Raw genomic sequence first — 23,845 nt, forward strand, 5'->3', positions numbered from 1 at the left:
ATCATGAGAGACCATATCAAATGCCTTACTAAAGTCTAGGTATACCACATCCATCACTTCTCCCTTATCCACAAGACTCGCTATCCTATCAAAGAAAGCTATCAGATTGGTTTGACATGATTTGTTCTTTACAAATCCATGCTGGCTGTTCCCTATCACCTTATTATCTTCCAAGTGTATGCAGATGATTTCCTTAATTACTTGCTCCATTATCTTTCTTGGTACAGAAGTTAAACTGACTGGTCTGTAGTTTCCTGGGTTGTTCTTATTTCCCTTTTTATAGATGGGCACTATATTTGCCCTTTTTCAGTCTGCTGGAATCTGTCCTGTCTTCCATGATTTTCCAAAGATGACAGCTAAAGGCTCAGATACCTCCTCTACCAGCTCCTTGAGTATTCTAGTATTCAAGTAATCAGGCCCTGGTGACCTGCAGACATCTTACTTTTCTAAGTGATTTTAACTTGTTCTTTTTTATTTTATCTTCTAAACCTACCTCCTTCCTCCTAGCATTCACTATTTTAGGCATTCCTTTATCAGACTTCTTGGTGAAGACCGAAACAAAGAAGTTATTAAGCATCTCTGCCATTTCCAAGTTTCCTGTTACTGTTTCTTCCTCCTCACTGAGCAGTGGGCCAACCCTGTCCTTGGTCTTCCTCTTGCTTCTAATATATTTATAGAATGTCGTCTTGTTTCCGTTTATGTTTGTAGCTAGTTTGAGTGGAGAAAGGATACGCCAGAGACACCTAGCTGTGCTGTGTTAAAAGAAAGGACCTAAGGCAGGCCTATCACAAGGGAAATGGAATGTCTGGAGCATAGATACAAACATGCTGCTTCCACAACAGCTGCATTTGATCCTAGGAGGGGAACCCAACCAGCTTCCCAAACCAAACTGTAGAATCCTCCCAAGACACTCATCAGGGCTGCAGCATCGAAGAGGAGAAGAATGGCCAGCATGTGAATGCCAAGAGCTTTTTATAACCCTGGAGACAATCCACTTCCTCTCAGGACGTTTCACAGTCGAGCACTGATCTCAGGAAGGGAACTTCTAGTGAGTTCAATTTTTTTTTCTTGCTACAAGCAGGTTAAGGTAACTGGGTGGATGCCTGATACACACTCTGTGCCTACACAGAACGCGGGGCCCAGAACAGTTTGTTAACGTGTCTGGCGATGGAGTGGAAATCCTCCCTTCACATCTCCATGAAGCTCTCATAGAGGAACTCTTTGATCCTTCTGACAAGGTTCTGCCATATTCCATTCTCCACAGTAAGACACATTCTCATGCCAAGCCAGCAGTAAGTGGTCTGGAGTAATTAAAGCACAAAGCACTGCAGGATAAGGTTCAAGTTTCTGGCCACATTCGGTCAGCATCGGCTCGCTATCACTCTGTGTGATTCAGAGAAGGCTCATCTCTCACATGGTAACCTGGATGAAGGAGGGGAAGCTATTATCTGCTGCCAACCTCCATTTGTCTATCCCCAGGGAAGCATGGCTTCAGCCTCTGGCATCTCCTTCCTTCCTTCCATCCATCCACCCTCCCGCCTACAGGCTCCTGCGGAATGGGAAAGTAGTACTCCCCCAGGAAGTGGGGTGTGCTGGACACAAACAGAAGCCATGCTGAGTGTCCGTCCTGCTCCACGCCAGCAAAACTGGACCCTATCTTCCTCCTGCCCACAGGTTCGTTGCCTGGCAGGACCCTTAACCATGCCTGCCTCCAAACTGTATGAGTCGAGATGTTCCATTGAGATTAGGCTTGTAAACAAGTAGTTGCCTAGATGATTAACCGATAAACCTAGGCTTATTGGTTAATCTTGTCAACTACTCGCATTCCTGCTCCTTGCTGCCTTTGATCAGGTGCCAGTGCTGGGGGAAGCTAGCTGCCCCCCTCCCCGCAGTGCTTCTATTAGAGGCAGCAGAGGAGAGGCAAGGCTGCTGCAAAAGCAGCTCCTCTTAGCGTGGGGTCCGAACTCTCCACAGGCAGTGACTATTCCACATCTCCTGAAGCAGCCTCTGTCCATGGCAAGCTTGGGCCCGCCCCAGACAGAGGCTGCTTTGTGGTAGCAGCTCCTCATTAAGGGGGAGTTTGAGCTCCCCATAGGGGCTCCTGCCACCCCACACTGCTGCCTCTGTATCAGTAAGGGGAGTTGCATTTTTAAACTGGCTCCCCTTGTGGGCCAGCTGCCCCTGCCACCCTGTGCTGCTGCCTCTGATACACAGGCAGCAATGCGGGGTGGCAGAGGATTCACTGGGAGTGGGGCTGGGATCGTGGCTGGGAGCACACTAGCTGCCACCCCTGCCCCAGGGACTATTAAATAGTCGCATTACCGCAAAGATTTCATACAGTTACGTAACTATTCAATTACCCAATAGCTAACATCCCTGTTGAGAACTCTATTGCATGTGTGCTGTACAGTCCCCAGCTGACCCCAGGCTCCACAGCACCTGTCCTTTTGAAATGCCGCCTCCCCATAGCAGCAGAACCCGAGGTCAGCTGGGGAGTCCCCAACTGACCCCGGGCTCCACTGCTGCCCCCTTTGAAACGTGGAGGTAGCGTTTTAAAGAGGCAGTGGCTATCCCTTTGAAATGCCACCTTGGGGCTGCCACTTTGAAGTACCCCTTCCTCCTCGCCTTTGCTGCCTCTATCTCAGGGGCAGCAAGGGGGGGGGGGAAAGAGTCAAATCAACTAGTTGACTAGTTTTTAACAACCCTAGTGGGGGCACTAGGGTGGCCCTAGGGATGGAGTTGGGGATGGAGATGGGGGCACTAGGGACGGAGTTGGGGGCACCAGGGATGGAGCTGGGGATGGAGTTGGGGGTGGAGTTGGGGACACTAGGGCTGGGGGCATCAGGGATGGAGTTGGGGGGCACCAGGGATGGAGCTGGGGGCAGTAGGGATGGAGCTGCAGGTGGAGCTGGGGCCCTAGGGATGGAGCTGGGGGTGTAGTTGGGGCACTAGGGGTGGAGCTGGGGATGGAGCAGGGGGCACTAGGGGTGGAGCTGGGGGTGGCGTTGGGGGCACTAGGGGTGGAGCTGGGGGTGGAGCTGGGGGCACTAGGGGTGGAGCTGGGGGCACTAGGGGTGGAGCTGGGGGTGTAGTTGGGGCACTAGGGGTGGAGCTGGGGGTGGAGTTGGGGCACTAGGGGTGGAGCTGGGGATGGAGTAGGGGGCACTAGGGGTGGAGCTGGGGGTGGCGTTGGGGGCACTAGGGGTGGAGCTGGGGGTGGCGTTGGGGGCACTAGGGGTGGAGCTGGGGTGGCGTTGAGGGCACTAGGGGTGGAGCTGGGGGTGGCGTTGGGGGCACTAGGGGTGGAGCTGGGGGTGGAGTTGGGGCACTAGGGGTGGAGCTGGGGGTGGCGTTGGGGGCACTAGGGGTGGAGCTGGGGGTGTAGTTGGGGCACTAGGGGTGGAGCTGGGGGTGGAGCTGGGGGCACTAGGGGTGGAGCTGGGGGTGGCGTTGGGGGCACTAGGGGTGGAGCTGGGGGTGGAGTTGGGGCACTAGGGGTGGAGCTGGGGGTGGAGTTGGGGGCACTAGGGGTGGAGCTGGGGGTGGAGTTGGGGCACTAGGGGTGGAGCTGGGGGTGGCGTTGGGGGCACTAGGGGTGGAGCTGGGGGTGGAGTTGGGGGCACTAGGGGTGGAGCTGGGGGTGGAGTTGGGGGCACTAGGGGTGGAGCTGGGGGTGGAGTTGGGGCACTAGGGGTGGAGCTGGGGGTGTAGTTGGGGCACTAGGGGTGGAGCTGGGGGTGGAGTTGGGGGCACTAGGGGTGGAGCTGGGGGTGGAGTTGGGGGCACTAGGGGTGGAGCTGGGGGTGGCGTTGGGGGCACTAGGGGTGGAGCTGGGGGTGTAGTTGGGGCACTAGGGGTGGAGCTGGGGGTGGCGTTGGGGCACTAGGGGTGGAGCTGGGGGTGGCGTTGGGGCACTAGGGGTGGAGCTGGGGGTGTAGTTGGGGCACTAGGGGTGGAGCTGGGGGCACTAGGGGTGGAGCTGGGGGTGGCGTTGGGGCACTAGGGGTGGAGCTGGGGGTGGCGTTGGGGCACTAGGGGTGGAGCTGGGGATGGAGTAGGGGGCACTAGGGGTGGAGCTGGGGGTGGCGTTGGGGCACTAGGGGTGGAGCTGGGGATGGAGTAGGGGGCACTAGGGGTGGAGCTGGGGATGGAGTAGGGGGCACTAGGGGTGGAGCTGGGGGTGGAGTTGGGGCACTAGGGGTGGAGCTGGGGGTGGCGTTGGGGGCACTAGGGGTGGAGCTGGGGTGGAGTTGGGGCACTAGGGGTGGAGCTGGGGTGGAGTTGGGGGCACTAGGGGTGGAGCTGGGGGTGGCGTTGGGGGCACTAGGGGTGGAGCTGGGGTGGAGTTGGGGCACTAGGGGTGGAGCTGGGGTGGAGTTGGGGGCACTAGGGGTGGAGCTGGGGATGGAGTAGGGGGCACTAGGGGTGGAGCTGGGGGTGGAGTTGGGGCACTAGGGGTGGAGCTGGGGGCACTAGGGGTGGAGCTGGGGATGGAGTTGGGGCACTAGGGGTGGAGCTGGGGGTGTAGTTGGGGGCACTAGGGGTGGAGCTGGGGGTGGAGTTGGGGGCACTAGGGGTGGAGCTGGGGTGGAGTTGGGGCACTAGGGGTGGAGCTGGGGGAGGCGTTGGGGGCACTAGGGATGGAGCTGGGGGTGGCGTTGGGGCACTAGGGGTGGAGCTGGGGGAGGCGTTGGGGGCACTAGGGATGGAGCTGGGGGTGGCGTTGGGGCACTAGGGGTGGAGCTGGGGGTGGCGTTGGGGGCACTAGGGGTGGAGCTGGGGATGGAGCAGGGGGCACTAGGGGTGGAGCTGGGGGTGGAGTTGGGGCACTAGGGGTGGCGTTGGGGGCACTAGGGGTGGAGCTGGGGGTGGCGTTGGGGGCACTAGGGGTGGAGCTGGGGGTGGCGTTGGGGGCACTAGGGGTGGAGCTGGGGGTGGCGTTGGGGCACTAGGGGTGGGGCGGGGCCAGACTGGAGCGAGCGAGCCCCTGCGCGGTCCCCTCCAGGGACGCCGTACCCCGGCGCCGGGCAGCGGTCGGAATCCCGCCCCGCGGTCTCACCCGAGTCGGCCGCTCCGCGGTCTGACTGAAACCTGTCCCCACCCGACGCCAGTATCACAGCAACCGACGAACCCCGCCTGTCCCAGTAGCCAATCATCAGCCGCGCTCCCGCTACTCTCGCGAGATTCTGAAATCCCGCTTTCAGCAATCGCTAAGCGAGAGACCGAGAGCTCTGCCCCTGCGGACATTACAGTTTGCCTCAATAGCGGAAGCGGATCACGGGAACCTCAGCACATACGGGCACTGGAAAAACCCATTGCAAGTCCCGGTGTGTTGCAAAGCTCTCTGCACTGGTTGTCTACCGCTCCCAGCATGCAACGCACCTGCCCTAACGTCCGTTGTTTACTAAGACTACAACTCCCAGCACGCAACGCGCCACTTCCGAGCGGGCCGTTCCTCTCTCGGTGGCGCTCCGCAGGCCGGGATAGGCGGTCTCCAGTCGCTCTGGGGCGGAGGTCGGGCACTTGTTGATGACGCTTTCCGGCCGAGGGGAGCGGTGCGGTTGCTGTGTCAGGGTGTCGCCTCCGCTGCCCGGCGCCGGCTTTCCCGGGCTGAGGCGAGAGTTCCAGCCGCGGCCATGGCGAGCGCGGGCGGCACTTACCGGCTCAGCTGCTCGCTCGTGGGACACGAGCTGGACGTGCGGGGCCTGACTCGCGCTCTGTTCCCGCCGGGAGGCTTCGTGTCTGTGTCCCGGGACCGGACCGCCCGGCTTTGGGCCCCCGACAGGTGAGTGGGGGCCCCTCTTGTTCGCCTCCTCCGACCTCCCTGCAGCCGCGTGAGCTCTCTGGGGCCCGCGCCCCACAGGCCTCTGCTGCGGCTGCCCCGATAGTGGGCCAGCGGGAAGAGGAATATGAGGGTCTACGTGCGCCAGCCTTCCCCTGTAACAAGGCCCAGGTCTGCTCGCTCATTTCCTTCCTGGCCCTGGGGACTAAACACTTCCCTGGCTTGATACTTTGGGGGCTGTATGTGTCTATTTAAAAATGGGTTGCAGACGGATTTGCTTACACTTGTGCTTTTCCTAATCACCCCAACTCTCTCAATTCAGTAAAATAGTGATAGAAATGTAGCCGTGTTAGTCTGGGGTAGTTGAAGCAAAATGCAGGACAATGTAGCACTTTAAAGACTAACAAGATGGTTTATTAGATGATGAGCTTTCGTGGGCCAGACCCACTTCCTCAGATCAAATAGTGGAAGAAAGTAGTCACAACCATATATACCAAAGGATACAATTAAAAAAATGAACAAATATGAAAAGGACAAATCACATTGCAGAACAGAAGGGGGATGCGGGGGGGGGGGGGAAGTAAGGAAGGTAAGTGTCTGTGAATTGATGATATTAGAGGTAGGGAGAGTGGGATGTTTGTGAGTTAATGGTATTAGAGGTGATAATTGGGTAAACTGTCTTGGTTATGGGTGAGATAGTTCAAATGTTTGTTAAGTCCTTGTTGGAAAGTGTTGAATTTTAACATGAATGACAGTTCAGAGGATTCCCTTTCAAGTGCAGATGTAAAAGGTCTTTGTAGCAGAATGCAGGTGGTTAAGTTGTTGAGACAGTGTCCTTCTGGTTGAAATGGCAAGAAACAGTTTTTTCTTTGTGATCTTGTCTGATATCTGTTTTGTGGGCATTAATCCTTTGGCAAAGTGTCTGAGATGTTTGTCCAATGTACATAGCAGACGGACACTTTCGGCACATGATAGCATAGATTATATTTCTGGATGCGCAGGAATATGTGTTCTTGATCTTATAACTCACTTGGTTAGGTCCATTAATGGTATCAGCAGAATGAATATGTGGACAAAGCTGGCAACGGGGTTTGTTGCAAGGGAAGGTACCAGGGTTGGTATTAGTGTGGTATGTCCTGTGGTGGTTGGTAAGAATCATCTTGAGGTCAGGTGGTTGTCTATAGGAGACTATGGGTCTGTCTCCCAGAGCCTCTTTGAGTTATGGTATCCTGTTCCAATATAGGCTGTAGTTTATTGATAATGTGTTGGACAGGTTTAAGTTGGGGGTTGTAGGTGATGACAAGTGGTGTTCTATTGTTGGTTTTCTTGGGTCTGTCTTGAAGTAGATGGTTTCTAGGTATTCGTCTGGCTCTTTCAATTTGCTTTTTTATTTCTCTGGGTGGGTAGTTGAGATTTATAAATGCTTGGTAGAGATCCTGAAGCTTCTGGTCTCTGTCAGTGGGATTAGAGCAGATGCGGTTGTATTGAAGGGCTTGGCTATAGACGATGGATCGTGTGGTGTGTTCTGGATGGGAGCTGGATGCATGTAGGTAACTGTATGAGTCGGTGGGTTTTCTGTAGAGAGTGGTGTCTAATTTTCCATTGTTGATTTGTACGGTGGTGTCCAGGAAGTGGATCTCTCGTGTAGAATGGTCCAGGCTGAGGTTGATGGTGGGGTGTAGGTTGTTGAAATCTCTGTGGAATATCTCCAGTGTTTCTTGGCCATGCGTCCAGATCATAAAGATGTCATCGATGTACCGTAGGTAGAGGAAGGGTGAAAGGGGACGGGAGTTGAGGAAACATTGTTCTAGGTCAGCCATAAAGATGTTAGCATACTGTGGGGCCATGCGTGTACCCATGGCTGTGCCACTGATCTGGAGGTATAAGTTGTTCTCAAACTGGAAATAATTGTGGGTGAGAACAAAGTTACATAGGTCTGCGATCAGGTTGCTTGTAATCCGTCTTCATGTGGGATGTTGGTATATAGAGCTTCTACATCCATGGTGGCAAGGATGGTATTATTGGGGAGGTTATCGATGTTTTGTAGTTTCCTTAGGAAGTCAGTAGTGTCTCGGAGATAGCTGGGGGTATTGGTTACGAAGGGTTTGAGAAGAGTGTCTACATAGCTGGATAGACCAGTAGTGAGCGTGCCAATACCAGAGATGATGGGACGTCCGGGGTGCCCAGGTTTATGACTACTTTCTTCCACTATTTGATCTGAGGAAGTGGGTCTGGCCCACGAAAGCTCATCATCTAATAAACCATCTTGTTAGTCTTTAAAGTGCTACATTGTCCTGCATTTTGCTTCAATTCAGTAAGGCACTGAGCTCCCTGGAGTGGGCAGACGTGTTATCGTTCTTGTGCGCTGTCTGTTATAACTTAACTGCTAGTTGCTCTGTGAGTGATGATAAAGTGTGTGGCGCTCGAGTCTCCATTCTGGGGTATTCAGGGAATGATGCTGAGATTAGAGTGCTTCCCAGATGCTGTTTTCTCCATTACGCTCATAAATGTGCGTATTCTCTTTAATCTGTTATTGTTTCAGTAGGCCCATCAATAAAGTGATATAGTAAACTTAGTTTTAATAATACAGTACGTTCAAATTTTTAATAGTGTGTTCTGATTTTTTGAAAATGGTTTTCATGGGTCTTTTAAAAGGGTATGTACGCTTCAGTTAATGTTCACAATGATCTCTTCAGCAAAGTAGAAACTAAAAATAGCGACACTACCCGTATACAAAATACAGTCTACTGCACAAAACAAAAAGAAACTTTTTTTTTTGTGTTGACTGCTCTCAGTTGTAAACATCTTAGGTGTTTAAAAACAACTGCACAACTTTGTCTCTGTAGACTTGCCAGGTTCACACAGTGAGTCATTGAATCAAAACTAAAAGTGACTCAGGAATTGAAACTTAAAATTGACTTCCAATGCTTTGTTGTAATCAGTGGGCGTATACTTGCTGTAGCAGCAAAACATGTCTCCTACTTTGTGCACAGTTTAAAAATATGAACTGTATCCCTGATATATTTGGCATACACTTTTTTTCTTAGCAGAGAGTAGAAAGAAATGTGACTGACAAGTTTGTCTGAATATTTTGCCAGGAGGCTGTCATGTAAATAAAATTGTGATTTGGATGAGGGAACCAGTAAAGCGGGGTAGGAAACTAAGTTTCCTAACATTTATCACAAAAGAAGGTTTTTATCCTCTTTCAAATTAAAGTGACAGCTCTTTCTAGTTCACCTCCACTATGTTAATGGTCACAGTGTTACAATGTGTACACTGTAGGAAATTACAAGAAGATGTACATGGCATTGCTTTAGTCCTTAACTCTATTTAAATGAAGCATGTGCATTTTTTTTTTTTTGGTTAAATGTCTGAGGTGGGGCTGGGGATGAGGGGTTCAGTATGCAGGCTGCCCCAAGGAGAGAGGACAACCCCAATCCTCTCTCATTGCAGTAGCTTGGAGCCAGGGGAGAAGTGCCTCTCCATGGCCACTGCAGCTCCAGCAGGCACAGCTAGTGGAAGGGGTGCATGTCTACTTGACTGGAGCAGGTCCTGGTTCATCTGCACCACCAATCAGAGTGAGGAAAGCAGCAAACTGTGCACCTTTCCCAGACTTCCTTACAAAAGGGAACATCCAGAAATGTTCCTGTACAAATTGAGGGCAAGGGACGGGAAACTTCAGCTCTCTCTAAGGTGCACCTGGGAATAGAAGACTTGGAGCTGGGGAAGTCCTACACATGGGGAAGAGAAGGGACACACCCCCAGCTAGCTCATTTCATCTTTTATGTATGGTTTTATGGAAAGTAAACCCATTCCAGGCACATCCCATTTTTCTGACACAACCAAGCCCTTTACCTTGCTTGAAGTCATGATAAGAGAAAACTGTATTCTTAATTTGTTTATCTTAGGTCTTATTATTTAGGAGTCTTTAGACAAGCTCTCTCAAATACATAATAGATTATTTTCTTTTTAAAAAATTCTTAAATTGAAAACCGAAAACTATTAATGCAACTTCAAAGTTGTGTGGTTCATTGCTCAAATTAAGGTCTGTTGCCCCTCTGTGTACATACATTACAGACATCTTGACTTGTAATCACCAGGTACCTTAGATGTCAGATTAAAATATATTTGATAGATTATATTATCACATCAAAGATTTGCTGTTCTTAGGCTTGTCTAAGCAAACCTATGTTATTGTTAAACCTAACCAGGTGGTTTATGGAAACCATTTCAGTGCATCAGTTTCCCACATTATACTAAAAATATGGGGAGAAATTATCTTTTTAATATTTATTTGGTAACTTTATGTGTAGGGAAGGAAACATAAATTAATGGAAAGTAGTAATAACCTAGTTGCAACATGCCTGAAAGTATGAAATAGTAGTAAAAGAAGCAAAGAAACAGAATGGAAGCAGAAATCTGTTGATTTTTGGGGGGAACATAAATGTTTGTTAGTGCTAAGTGTCAATCAGTAAGATTTTAAGAAATATGATTATCAAGATAACTTTATTTCAGAATTTAGTATTATTCCTCTCAATTGCTATATCTATTTAACTTAGCTTTTTCATTTCCTGCTTGTGCAGACACTTGTTTCAAATTTTTTAAAATGTTTGTTAGATTCAGTAAAATATTTTTTACCAGAAAAATCCTTCGATCTTAGGTGTAGTAATATAGGGCTTTACTTCTTGATTACTTAAGGTTATTAGTAAATAAATGTTTGTGTTTAAATATTGATTGTCATTTTGCAAAAGTTGAAAACTATTTTTAAGGCTTCTTTTCTTTTTTTCTTTTTTCCTCTTTCAACCTATTGTTTATCTAGTTATTTTTGAAAAACATCAGTCCAAGAGTTTAAATATAAAGTTCATATTAATGTAGACCTGTTTTCTCTTATGATTCTGTAATGTGAGTTAATTGGCCTATGTATCTGTTTAGTCTCAATAGGGGATTCACCGAAATGCACTGTATGAGTGGCCACTCCAATTTTGTATCTTGTGTATGTGTCATACCTTCAAATGACAACTATCCTCATGGGCTAATTGCCACAGGTGGTAATGACCATAATATTTGTATCTTCACACTGGACAACACAACTCCACTCTATGTCCTTAAAGGTCACAAAAACACTGGTGAGTATAGGTCTTGTTTTGTAATTCCCCTTGTGAAAGCTGGAACTAATGCAACTTGTTTTTAATTTGGTTAAAATAAAATCTTGTTTTTCTAAGACTTAGAATTCTTTACTATTTTGTCATGGTGAATTATTTCTAAATCTAGCTATTATCAGGTTTTATATAATCCAGTAACTCTTTTTGTTTTCAGCAGAGCAAGGCATAACTATCATAATGTATAATTGTATATGTGTGTTAATACAAGTTGAACCTCGGAAATCTAGGGCTCTGGACTGCAAGCCCCGTCACTTGGGAGCCTTGGCTGAGTGGGGCATCAGCAAAGTAGCCAGTGGCAAAAACGGGACAGCCAGCAAGCCCCATACCCAGGGATACCCGAGCAGGCGGGGAGAAACCAGGCATGGTGGCTGGGGACCTCCATCCCTAGGAAACCCCAGTGGGTTGAGTCAAGTGTAAGCCCTGCAAGCTGGAGCCCAGTGGCAGTGGGGCTAGAGCAGAGCCAGCCGTAGGGAGGGGGAGCATCCTCGGAGACAAGTGGCAGGAGACCTCCCCGAACCAGCAAATTCCCTTATTCGCAACGGGTCAGGTCCCGAGTGTGCTAGACAAGGAAGGTCCTCCCCACACAGGAGCCTCAATACTGAATTAGGGCCCCATTTGGGACTTTACAAGCAGTTGCTAAATAAAACATGCTCTCTGCTCCAAATTTGACAGTCCGGGGGACAAACAAAGTTGGCCCTTGTATTGTGGAAAATTTTTGACAATCTCAGAGCATTAGTCAAATTGGGCTAGGTCTACATTGCAGTGCAACATATCTTGATCCCTGAGTCCAAGCCCTGGCTTGGTGTGATTTGTGGAAGGGCAGTTGGATTTTTGACACTCAGTTCAAACCCTGGACATATTTTGCAGTGTAGACAGAGGCCATCCACAGGCATGAGGGAGTGTCAACTAATTCAGTTTCCTGTGTTTCAGCTGGGGAGCTATACAATTTAATCACAGACTTTTCGGAGACCACTGCCTTGCAATGCCAGCTAGGCCTGGTTTGCTGCCATGTAGATCTACACTGTGAGCCTTCATTATCTCCCATGCCTGTAATGGGGGAGAGACTTGCTTGTGCTTAATTGGCTATCAGCTTCCTGAAACCTCCAGCGCATTGGCTACCCAGTCAGTCTCTGGGCTATAACAATCCTTATGTTGCCTTGGAGGTTTGGATGGTATAACCAAGATCCTTTGGAGTGTTGTGTTCAGCTCCTTATCCACGCATGGTAATAGCAGGTATGCTGTTTCCAAAGGTACAGTAGACACATCAGCTTGAATCTAGTTATGTTGAAAAGTCATTTATTTATTATAAAAAATCAATATTTAAGATACAGAGCAGAATCTCAGAGTTATGAACTGACAAGTTAACTACACTCCTCATTTGGGATCAGAACTACACAATGAGGCAGCAACAGAGACCCATTCTCCACCCCTCCTCCCCACCCCCGAAAAAACCACCTATAGTACTGTATTAAATGTAAACTGATATGCCAAAGTGCTGCTTACAAGGGATGTTAAATATCGGTTAATTGAATAGTCGAGTAACCTCATGAATTCTTATCATTTAGTCGACTATTCTGTAGTTCTTGGGGGCAGGACCAACAGCAGCTCGTGGTGCCAGGCGGGAGCTAGCCTGCAGGGGGAGCCAATTTAAAAACTTTCATTGTCCTGGCACAACCAAACCCTGAACTTTTCTGTAAGTTATGAGAGGAAACAGTATACCACATTTGGGGGGTTCTAGTTCTCTCTGTTGTATTCTTAAATAAATGGAATCATGGACTGACAACAAACGGATGCACAAACTCTCTCAGATATATAGTAGATGACATTAATGATCAGCGTGATGCTTGCTTTCATTTACGCTCTTACATGACTACATGTATGGATAAATACCATAAAATTGTGTATTAGATATAGTCAATCAAACCTGCTGGAATTGCTGTTACACAACAGTGAACTGTTTGCCAGCTGTTTCCAGTGGTGCTAGGTGTCAGATATCCCTTGAAGAATTTAATTCTAATTAGCATTGTGACTGCAGCGATGTTAAACTCCCTTTCCAAAGCAGAAAAGGAAAGGACCAAAAGTTTGCTCTGGAAACAACTTTAAAAAAAATTACTTTCCTTCAATGTGTGCCGCTAATTTGAGAAAAATCTCTTTCCGTATGTTACTGGAATAAGAAAGGGGCAGTGATTGGGAATGTGTCAATGCTGATTTGAATGTTTGTTCCAGTTTGCAGCCTTTCATCTGGGAAATTTGGCACGTTGCTTAGTGGCTCATGGGACACTACAGCTAAAGTCTGGTTGAATGACAAATGCATGATGACATTACAGGTATGGTAGTTATTCATGAGTATATCAAATAATGAATAATTGAATAGCATTGTAAATTCTCTACCTAGTCTAATTCTGTTCCTGTTCACAGGGTCACACAGCCGCAGTATGGGCAGTAAAAATATTGCCTGAACAGGGATTAATGTTGACTGGTTCAGCTGACAAAACTATTAAACTATGGAAAGCAGGAAGATGCGAGAGAACGTTCACTGGTAAATATCTGGGTAAAATGGAGAGTATTTTCTAACCTGACATCTCATTTACATGCTGCTTAAAAGTCAACTTCCTGTTTGTGAAAATTTCATGGATGCGAGTAACTTGAATATGTAGACAAAGATTTTCAAAGGGGTGGCTAGTGATTTTTATTTTTATTTTTTTTTTAGGTAGCCCACTTGGGACACCTTAGAGGCCTGATTTTTTTCAGAATATGCTAAGTAAAGGAGGTGTGTTTTTTAAAGCTAGATCTTTAGTGAACACCAATTTCTAGAATAAAGATGACAGTTGAATCACAGGGGTCCCCTTGAGACTGTCACCTAACATGCTGATCAAGCCATTGAGCTTGCCAGCCTGCCGTTTGGGATGCACCACCATCCTGTCCCGCTGGGCCAGAAGCTCTGGCTTCCTGTAGTCAAGGCACAGAGTTGGGGTAACTGTCCCCCAGCAGAGCCACACAGACACTGAACCAGTTCAGCTCTGGGAGGGCTCAGCTTTAAGGCTGTCGATGGCACCCAGGAATACAGTGCCAAAAAGGACCAAAACTCCAAATAAATCCATCTTGCTCTATAAATATTTTACCCAGAGATCTGGTCTGCAGAGGCTGTCTAGCCCACCCCAACCTCATCCTGGAAACAGGTCTCTTCAGTCTAACAAGGAGAGACTGGTCTAGAACCAGCAGAAGCAGTCAGGGGCAGTTGAACACCTGCGGCTAATTGATCAGTCCTGCAGAGTCAGGCAAGTCTGGGCTGATGATGCTTGGGGTTAATTAGGGAGACCAGTTGAGACTGGCTATAAAAGGAGCTTGCCTGCAGTTGTTGGATGGAGTGCGGGGAAGGAGTGTAGCTTGGAGGATGGTGGAAAGCGCTGCTGAGAGTAGGAGGAAAATAGACAGCAAGTGGACTTGAAGGATGAACTGGAGAAAAAGGAAGGTGTGGGGAACTAGCTCAGGGTCTTGGAGCAGGTCTTGGGGACTCACATAGGCGGCTGTTATTACAGGGCCCTAGGCTGCAACCTGGAATAAAGGGTGGGCCTGGGTTTCCTTCAACACCCACTTCTGCATTTCCACTCAGAGAAAAGACTGTCAAGTTTATCCCTCCCTTTTATATCATATGCTGGCCAATGATGAAAAGATCCCAACAAACAGTGAACTCACGCCTCAGGTGAGGGGTGCTGTCAGCTGCTGAGGCAAGCAAACCTGCCTGAAAGCACAGGACCCACCAAGTTTGTGAGACACAGCTCCTACACAATCTACTATATATTTGAAAGAGTTTATCAGTGAGTGATCGAATCCATTTGTCCATCCTTCTGTTTGTTCAAGAACTTCTCGTAAACAATAAGGCTATGTCTACACTGGCAGCTTCTTGCACAAGAACTGTTCTAAGGAAGAGTTCTTGCGCAAAGTCTTCCACAAGAACTCATCTACACTGGCCATTTGCGCAAGAGCATCCATGGCATAGGGGCTTCTTGCACAAGAAATTCATGTTGCCTGTCTACACTGCCCTCTTGTGGAAGAGCTCTTGTGCAAGAGGGCTTATTCCTCGTGGGGAGAGGAATAACTCTTCCAGAAGAAACCCTATTTTACAATGCTATACTGTAAATTTACTTGCGCAAGAATGCAAGTGCGGTGTAGACAGCAGGCAAAAACGGCTGTTTTTGTGCAAGAAGCTGCCAGTGTAGACATAGCCTAAGAGGTAGGCCCACCAAATTTGGTATGCAGCTTCCTTGCTTTAGAGGTTTGGTTGTTCCAGGACAGTAAGATGTGCCTGGAATGGGATTGCTTCTTATAATATACAGAAAAGAGAGAATCACCAGGCAGGTGAAAGAGGCTGCCTAGGGGCATCCTTCCTTCCCCCAGTCCATGACTGTCCCATCACCAAGCCTCCTCTTCCTATGGTGCCCCTTAGGGAATGCACCTTAGCTGAAGCTTCCTTGTGCCCCTGATTTGTACAGTGGATGTTGCTGGCTTTTTCCCTTTGTCAGGGAGCCAGGGGAAAGTGTAGAGTTTGCTTTTTTTCCCTCACTCTGGTGGGGAAGCACAGGGGGGCAGATGAACCTGGACATGCATCTCTCCCCGAGCTGTGCCTGCTCGAGCTGCAGAGGCCTTGGAGAAACGCTTCTCACCTGGCCCCAAGCTGCTGCAGTGAGAGAGGGCTGGGGTAGTCATCTCTCTCCAGGGCAGCCTGCATACTAAGGATGTGAATGGGTACCCGGGAACAGCCTGTGCTGTGGGGGCCACTCCAGCCCAACTGTGGTGGCAGGGTTCCCCCCACCTTGCCTTCATTTAATCACTTAATTGTTTAAACTTAACATTTAACTGATTAACTAATTAAAGGGGATTTTACATCCTTGCTGCATACTAAACCTCTCATTTTCAGCCCCACCCCAGAGCAATGATTTAAATTAGTTTTCATTTTGCTTAATTTTTTTTAAAGTTAAGGACCCAAGCAATGCTGGGTAAATCTTCTAGTATAATTTACGAATTCAACAGATAGTAACTTTAAAAATGTTAAATGACACATTTTGCCTAAAGCCTCCTTTATGCATATTTATGAGTCAATTTTCTTAAAGCATTGGGGGGCTCTTGACAAAGTAATGAGATTGCAAAATAAGATATTGACATGTTAAGCTGCTGCTGGAAACAATATTTGATTGTTTGTAAACCATTTCTTTTATAAAGGACACGAAGATTGTGTGAGAGGTTTAGCGATTTTAAGTGACTCAGAATTCCTTTCCTGTGCCAATGATGCCAGTATTCGAAGGTGGCAGATCTTGGGCGAGTGTCTTCAGATTTATTATGGACATACAAATTATATATACAGCATATCTGTTTTCCCTCATGATAAAGGTAAGACTATTTTCAGAGTAAAATTAGCAAAGGAGCTTTTCAAAATGAATGGCAGTTCTGGTATCATTATATAATCTGAATTCTTTCACCGGCATTCTCTTTTCTATACTTTTCTGATAATTTGAACAGTGAACATGTCACTGCAGGAGAAATGTTCTTTAATATCTGGGTCCAGAATTCTCAGAAATTCTTCCTCGAGAGATGTCCCCATGGATGCTCCATCTTTGGTTTTGGTGCTGTCCTGGCACCTAGATCGGAAATTTTGAAGCAGTCCCTGCGCTGTCCAAGCCCTCCAGTTCCTTCTCAACCACCCTCAGCCTGAGATGGAGCTCTGCAGTTGTCTGCTTTCTTCACACTTCTGAAATAGTTTTACATAGTTTCTTAGTTCTTGTTGTTAGTTGATAGTTGTTGAGAGAGTGTGGGGTTTGGTTGGTTGGTTTTTTTAATCATGCCTGGGTTCTCTAGTCTTTGAACTACAGAGAGGCAATGCTGATTTCTGATTGTCATTGACAATGTGTCAAATGTATGGGAGAGCATTGTTCACCTCAGGACTGCCCTCACTGTGCCAGACTTAAGGGCCAGGGCTTGCAAGGACAGGGATCTCTGGTTAATGCTAATTCTGCTTAAGAAAAATACGCACCCTGCCTCGGACACGGGATCACAACCTAGGGAGATACAATCTCCCCCAGGTTCCCATCAAGGCAAAAAGGTGCCAAAGGGGAAAAGTTCCTCAGTGCTTCATTGGGAACCCTTGTCTAAGAAACAGTCCCCCACCAGACTGTAAGCACAGAGGTCACACATCGGTACATATGATCACGCACTGCAGCACCATCGGCTGCTGCCGGTATTGACCCCAAAGAGTCCAAACAACGTCCTAAAGCGGCACCGGTAATCGCCGGTAGTGGTAGTACCAACTACTGCATCAGTGCTGTTGTCCACACCATTGGTACCAACTAGCTCAGTGGCACTGAAATCCACAGCATCGCCACTACCATCAGCAGTGTCAATGTGTCTGATGGCACCCACCTGCTCTTTGGCACCGACGTATATCCTAGACCCACGACGACTCAGGTAGTGCCCCCAGTACCATCGCAGTTCTGCAGTGATGGAGAGAGGCTTACCGGCTTCGTCCCGACACCATAGTCCTCCAGTGCAGTACTACAAGCCACTGCCAGTACTACTCCACCAGTGCCACATCCTCACAATGCCTTTACTGGAGCCTGTGGGGTTCCCATAGTAAAGTCACAGTTTGCAGTCTAGTCCCTACAAACAAACTAGTTTTTTATTATACACTGCACACAGCTTCATCTGTGCATCAGCCTCGCAATCTCATCACTCTGGATCGGACAACAGAAACCTACCCAGGCCTATTCAAACTGTATCTAATAGCATGTCTCCCTTGTGGCTCTCCTATTCCAAACTAGGGCTTTAGGAGCAAGTTGAGCAATCTTCATCCACAGCTGTAAGAATTCCACATGCGCCTCCTACACATATAAGTGGAAGCGCTTCTTAGAAAGGTGCACCTCGAAAGGGCAAGAGCCGATATCAGTGCTGCTATCTTTTATCCTGTACTACCTCCTCACTCTCTTAAGCAATCATCATTTTCGTTCAGTTCCATCAAGGTACACCTAGAGGCTATTACAGCCTTCCACCAGAAAATTGAGGGATGGTCTGTTTATATGTACCCTACAATCAAGAGGTTCCTTAAAGGTCTGCACCTCCCCCATCTGGATATAACACACCCAGTACCTTTGTGGGACCTCGATTTGGTGCTGCGAGCCTTAACCAGACCACCTTTCCAGTCCTTCGCTTCTTGTTCTTTTTCATACCTCTCCATGAAAGTTGCATTGCTGGTCACCATCACGTCTGCTCACCACATAGGTTCTCACCACATAGCTGCTCACCACACCGCTGTCGTTTGGTTCGATTTATTTTAGATCCAAAGGAAACCAGGACACTCCACGGATACTTAACTACTTTCTTATTTATTGTAAGCTCGAAGCAGTTAATACAGTTACTATATACAATTTAAACCTTAAATACTATAAATTCTAAAGCAATTAATACAATGCAAAAGATCTACTATAATACAGTAATAAAGCGTAATTCATTTACACTTCACCCGTATGCTACCTACAATACCAGGCAGGAGGTCATGGTTCCTATTCTTCCCACGCAGTGGAACACCATGCACTAGGTTGCTGGTATGAAGGGCCTATTTACTTTTAGTTAGGTGGAACAGGAACCGTGGGTCAATCCTGCCCATTCTCTCCCATCGATTGCTATAAAATGGGCCAAGCAAGACTTGGTCATTCTAATAATATTTACCAATTGATTACATATTGTGTAGGACAGGCATGTCAAATTTGAAGCCTACTGAGGGCACAAACAAAAATTGATAGCTTTCAGGGCCACCTAGATGGTGTGACCAAAAAAATTTGTCAAGGGTGGGGGAGAAGGGAGAAAGCAGCATTTTAGGTGTCAGGACGAAGGCATCAATACCAGACACCTGGCAACCCTAGTGCCACCAAAGTACTTTGACAGAAAGTTGTAGTTGTTATAAAATAGCTAAAACATAATGCATAATATTGTAATAATTTGATATTAAATACTTTTAAAATTAATCTTAGATCATTTTTAATTTAAATATAAATTTAAGGTACTTTTTAAATTTTGTATATGATACATAACTTGTTTGGTTGAAATAAAAACAAGTATAGACCATGGTTAATCGAATAACAGGCTTCTGTGAAAATTTCAGATACTTATAAGTTTGAGATTTTGCATAAAGATATAATTATTCATGCAATTGCAAAAAATTGACATATTTATTGATATAAAATTAATATACATTTTACGACTTTATTTGGAAGTAAGTGTGTGTGTGTGTGTGTGTGTGTGTGTGTATATATATATATATATAGGTTGTAGTAATAGAGTGAAATCCTGGCCAGTGAAGTCAATGGCAGAGCCCAGGATTTCAATTCAGGTTGCTATTTGCATATCCATGCTAGAGCACAGTGTAAAAATGATACTTATAGCCAGTGCTTTTTTGTGTTTAAAAAAAAAAAAACAAAGAAAACACCCTTATCTACAAGGCTTGTTACTCCAGGGGAAAAGTTGAGTTCTGTCTGGAGGTGCCGGTACTGAGTGGCAGTGCCGTCACACAAAAAAAGCACAGCTTATAGCAACAGTCTTCGAAACAGTATTTAATGTTTTGATATTAATATTCCGATATGCTTTCAGATTCTTCTGTAGAAGTTGCCTCAAATGTTAACGATGTAATCTTTATGCTATATCTGAAAGTTAGATGTAAAAACAGGCTTGGGACTGTGATTTGCCCAAGGTCACAGAAGAAATTGATTCTCTGGTTGATGTACAGAATATGTTTGTACTCTTGGTGAGAAGTAAAGCTCCAAAAGCACTGTAACAGATCATTGCCCTCGGGGGTGCATGTATATGTCTCAGTGCACTTGTTACAGTTTTAAAGGGTACAAGGACTATAATAGCAAGTCACGTGTTTTTCCTAGTTATGTGCTCAAAAATGCATAGCCTATGAGGTCTTCTGCCTCTTCGGTAGACCTGGGGAAGATAGTGTCCTGATAGTGGTGAGATGGTTTTGATTTTTTTAAGCTTGGTTAATACAGCCCTGTGAAGGAAACTGGTACTGTGCTGTTTGGAACGTAATCCTTTTCTGCCTAGTAAAGCTGGCCACTAATTTAAACACTTGAGCACTTTTTTAAGGAAAAAAAGATGAGTAGTGACTATTTCACCCTTCTTTCCCTGTAAACCTCTTTAAGGAGATATAAGAAGTATTTCATTGTAAAGTATTTAGCAGCAGGAAGCTACTTTGTGCCTTTGTTGGGTTTTATGTTAGTTTTCTATATGTTTCTCTCTCCAGATTTTGTTACCACTGGAGAAGACAGAACACTTAGGATCTGGAAACAAGGGGAATGTGCTCAGATAATCAGACTTCCAGCTCAGTCGGTTTGGAGTTGCTGTGTGTTAAACAATGGTGATATCGTGGTTGGTGCAAGGTATCCCGACTTTACGTATATAATCAACTATATTTGCAAAACACATTGTCAAGCCAATTAAATGCATCGTTGAGTGTGAGAGAAGTGCCTGGCTCTGGAGTATAGAGAGAACAAGTAACATTTCTCATTTTGGAGGAGGTTTTATGTTTCCTTCATATTACTAATTTTTTTTTTACTATTCTGAGGACTTCAGAAGAGATGGTGCCTTGGAAATGTGAACAGTTTTCAAAGTTCAGTATTAGGAATAGATTAGCAGTTGTTCTGTACCAAAGTCATTTTATAGGAGTATTCTCCCTCGTTGTCACCTCTAGTCTTTGTATCCTTCTTTCTTTGTAATAGAATGCCAACGTGAACTGAATGTTTTGTATAGCTGATACAGGGTTTTAGCCCATTAAAAATTAACTTTATTCCATACCAGGAATTGTAATGTGATGGAGTTTGAATCTTTAAATATGTTGCATTTCTTCTGTATTCAGTGATGGGATTATCAGAGTATTTACAGAATCTTTGGAACGCACAGCAAGTGCAGAGGAAATTCAAGCTTTTGAAAATGAACTTTCCCAAGCAACTATTGACCCAAAAACTAGTGATTTGGGAGACATTAATGTTGATGATCTTCCTGGAAGAGAACATCTGAAAGAACCTGGTAAATTCATTTTCTATTGCATTAAAAGCAAACAATAATAAACATCGCTTGTTTGGTTTTTTTATAGCATTAGGAGCTTCATCTCTCTGGGGAATGGAAAACCTTTTGTTGATTACTTAAATTGTGTTAAATCATAGAATAATAGTATTTGAAGGAATTTCAAGAGGTCATCAAATCTAGTCTCCTTCACTCATGGCACAACTAAACACCATCTAAGCTATCCCTCACAGGTGTTTGTCTAACCTGCTCTTAAAAATCTCCAGTGATACAGATTCCACAACCTCCTTATGCAATTTATTCCAATGTTTATCCATCTTTTCAGGAGTTGTTCCAATATGAACCTACTTTGCTGCAATTTAAGACCATTGCTTCTTGCCCAGTTTTCAGATGTTAAGTAGAATAATTTTTCTCCTTCCTTCTTATTAACAGCCCTTTACGTACTTGAAAGCTGCTCTCATGTCCCCTCTTGGTCTTCTCTTTTGCAGATGAAACAAACCCAGTTCTTTCAATATTTCCTCCCAGGTCATGTTTTCCAGACCTTTAATCGTTGTTGCTCTTCTCTGGACCTTCTCCAATTTGTCCACATTTTTCCTGAAATGTGACGTCCAGAATTAGACACGGTGTTCTAATTGAGGCCTAATCAGTGCAGAGTAGAGCAGAAGAATTACTACTTGCTTGCTTAATATATCCCAGAATGTTTGCTTTTTTGCGACAGTGCTAGACTGTTGAATTATATTCATCTTGTGATCCACTATGACACCTAGATCCCTTTTCACAGTACTCCTTCCTAGGCAGTCGTTTCCCATTTTGTACATGTGCAGCTAATTGTTTCTTCCTAAGTGGAGTACTTTGTATTTGTCTTGATTGAATATAATTCTTTTTATATAAGACCATATAGCCAGTTTGTCTAGATAAATCTGATTTATAATCTTTTTCTCAAAAGCACTTACCATCCCTCCCAGCTTGGCTTCATCTGCAAAATTTATAAGAGTATTCTCTGTCATGGTCTGAATAATTAAGATATTGAACAGAACCAGACCCAGAATTGATCCTGAGGAATCCAACTCATTATGCCCTTTCAGCATGACTTTGAACCATGTTGATACCTATTCCCTGGGAATGGTTATCCAACCGGCTATGCATCTACCTTATAGTAGCCCAATCTAGGTTGTATTCTCCTAGCTTGTTAATGAGAAGATCATACAAGACTGAATCAAAAGCCTTATTAAAATCTAAATATACTACATCTACTGCTTCCCTTTATCTACAAGGCTTGTTAGATATATCTCCATATATTATATCTCATAGAGCTAGAAGGGACCCTCAGAGGTCATCATGTCCAGTCTCCTGCCCTCATGGCGGGACCAAGTACCATCCCTGACAGATTTTTGCCCCAGATCCCTAAATGGCCCTGCTCAAGGATTGAACTCACAACTCTGGGTTTAGCAGGCCAATGCTCAAACCACTGAGCTATCCCTCCCCCAGGTTGCTCTGACATAATTTGTCCTTTACAAATTCATGCTGATGGTTACCTAGCACCTTATTATCTTCCAGATGTTTGGAGATGGACTCTTTTAAATTATTTGCTCCATTATCTTTCCTGGCACAGAAGTTAAGATGGCTGGTCTGTAATTCCCGGGATTGTCCTTATTTTTTTTTTATTTTTTTATTTATTGACTGGCACTATATTTGCCCCTTTTCCAGTCTTCTGGAACCTTTCCTCTGTAGTCCATGACTTTTCAAAGATAATAGCTAATGGCTTAGAAATCTCTTGAAAACATCTAACATGACTGTCTAATTTTTAACTTTGTTCTTTCCTTATTTTAGCTTCTGAACCTACCTGATTTTCACTGGCATTCATTATTGTAGGTGTGCAGTCACCACCAACCTTCTTGGTGAAAATCGAAACACAATCATGAAGCACCTCTGCCATTTCCATACTTCATTATTTTTTCCCTTCCCATTGAGTAATGGGCCTCCTCTTGCTTCTAATATATTAGTAGAATGTGTTTTAACCTTTATATCTCTAGCTACTTTGATCACATTTTGTACCGTAACCTTTCTAATATTGCCCCTCCATACTTGTTTCATTTGTTTATATTCATCCTTTGTAATTAAATCGAGTTCACTTTTTGTGGGACTCCTTTTAGTTTTTTGGGTTTTTTTGTTTGTTTGTTTATGATCATTGAAGATGTCCTGGTTAAGATAGGGTGGCTTTTGACTTACTTCTATTTTTCTTATGCAGTAGAATAGTTTTGCTTTTGTGCCCTTTATAGTGTCTGGAAAAACTGCCAGCAGTCTTCAGTTTTTTCATCTGAGACTTGTTCCCCTTTGATCTTACCTACTCCCTCTCACCCACAGCTGAGTTTGTGTTATGTAGCAATACAATTAATTTTTTATCTATGTCCATGGTATTATGGAGGCATTCCTATGCCTCTAATAAACTTTTTGTTTCTGAGGATTTAGTTCATGTATCATTCATGGAAATGGAATACGTTACATTTATGATGAGCCTGCTTTATAATAGTGCAGTAGTTAAGCATTGTGATTCAGTAAGGGACTACATTATATGATTTTGTTTTCCTTAAAGAAAAAAATAGCTTCATAACAAACTTAACGTTTTCAAACTATGAATGTTGAAATAGAACTGATGTCTTAATTGCATTACATTTATTCTTTAATGTATTTAATTCAAAATGAGGATCCTTATATGAAAAGAATAGTACCTAGTGAAATAAAATTATGCAGTGATAAAAGCTATCCAGATTAAGCAGAAAAAGATTTTTTTTTTCCAGTCAGGAGGCAAAAATCTGAGCCAAATTCATAGGCT

The 23,845-nt window shown here is 45.4% G+C and overlaps 2 protein-coding genes across 6 annotated transcripts in view; one reads left to right on the forward strand and one right to left on the reverse strand.

The window, feature by feature from the left end:
• The window catches only part of IFT74 (intraflagellar transport 74), a 122,053-nt gene extending 116,545 nt beyond the window's left edge, over positions 1 to 5,508 (reverse strand). The window contains exons 1-2 of one of the 5 annotated variants that reach the window (XM_075931465.2): positions 5,060 to 5,085; positions 494 to 1,422 (exon numbers count right to left, since the gene is read on the reverse strand). In XM_075931465.2, coding sequence (XP_075787580.2) covers positions 494 to 510 — 17 coding nt within the window. In that variant the 5' untranslated portion in view covers positions 511 to 1,422; positions 5,060 to 5,085. Of the gene's footprint in view, positions 1 to 493; positions 1,423 to 5,016; positions 5,259 to 5,297 lie in introns of those variants that run through there. The other 4 variants (XM_006127246.5, XM_006127245.5, XM_075931462.2 and 1 more) reach the window with 4 other exon arrangements.
• A 91-nt stretch (positions 5,509 to 5,599) lies between these two features.
• PLAA (phospholipase A2 activating protein) overlaps positions 5,600 to 23,845 on the forward strand; it is a 40,451-nt gene continuing 22,205 nt past the window's right edge. Inside the window, exons 1-7 of the mRNA XM_075931461.2 lie at positions 5,600 to 5,785; positions 10,715 to 10,908; positions 13,171 to 13,271; positions 13,363 to 13,483; positions 16,165 to 16,332; positions 20,234 to 20,369; positions 20,846 to 21,015. Of these exons, the coding sequence (XP_075787576.2) occupies positions 5,637 to 5,785; positions 10,715 to 10,908; positions 13,171 to 13,271; positions 13,363 to 13,483; positions 16,165 to 16,332; positions 20,234 to 20,369; positions 20,846 to 21,015 (1,039 nt within the window). The 5' untranslated portion in view covers positions 5,600 to 5,636. The remainder of the gene's footprint in view (positions 5,786 to 10,714; positions 10,909 to 13,170; positions 13,272 to 13,362; positions 13,484 to 16,164; positions 16,333 to 20,233; positions 20,370 to 20,845; positions 21,016 to 23,845) is intronic.

The sequence above is a fragment of the Pelodiscus sinensis genome, chromosome 6, assembly GCF_052426305.1.
Source record: "Pelodiscus sinensis isolate ZL-2025 chromosome 6, ASM5242630v1, whole genome shotgun sequence".
In the NCBI taxonomy this organism is placed as follows: domain Eukaryota; kingdom Metazoa; phylum Chordata; order Testudines; family Trionychidae; genus Pelodiscus; species Pelodiscus sinensis.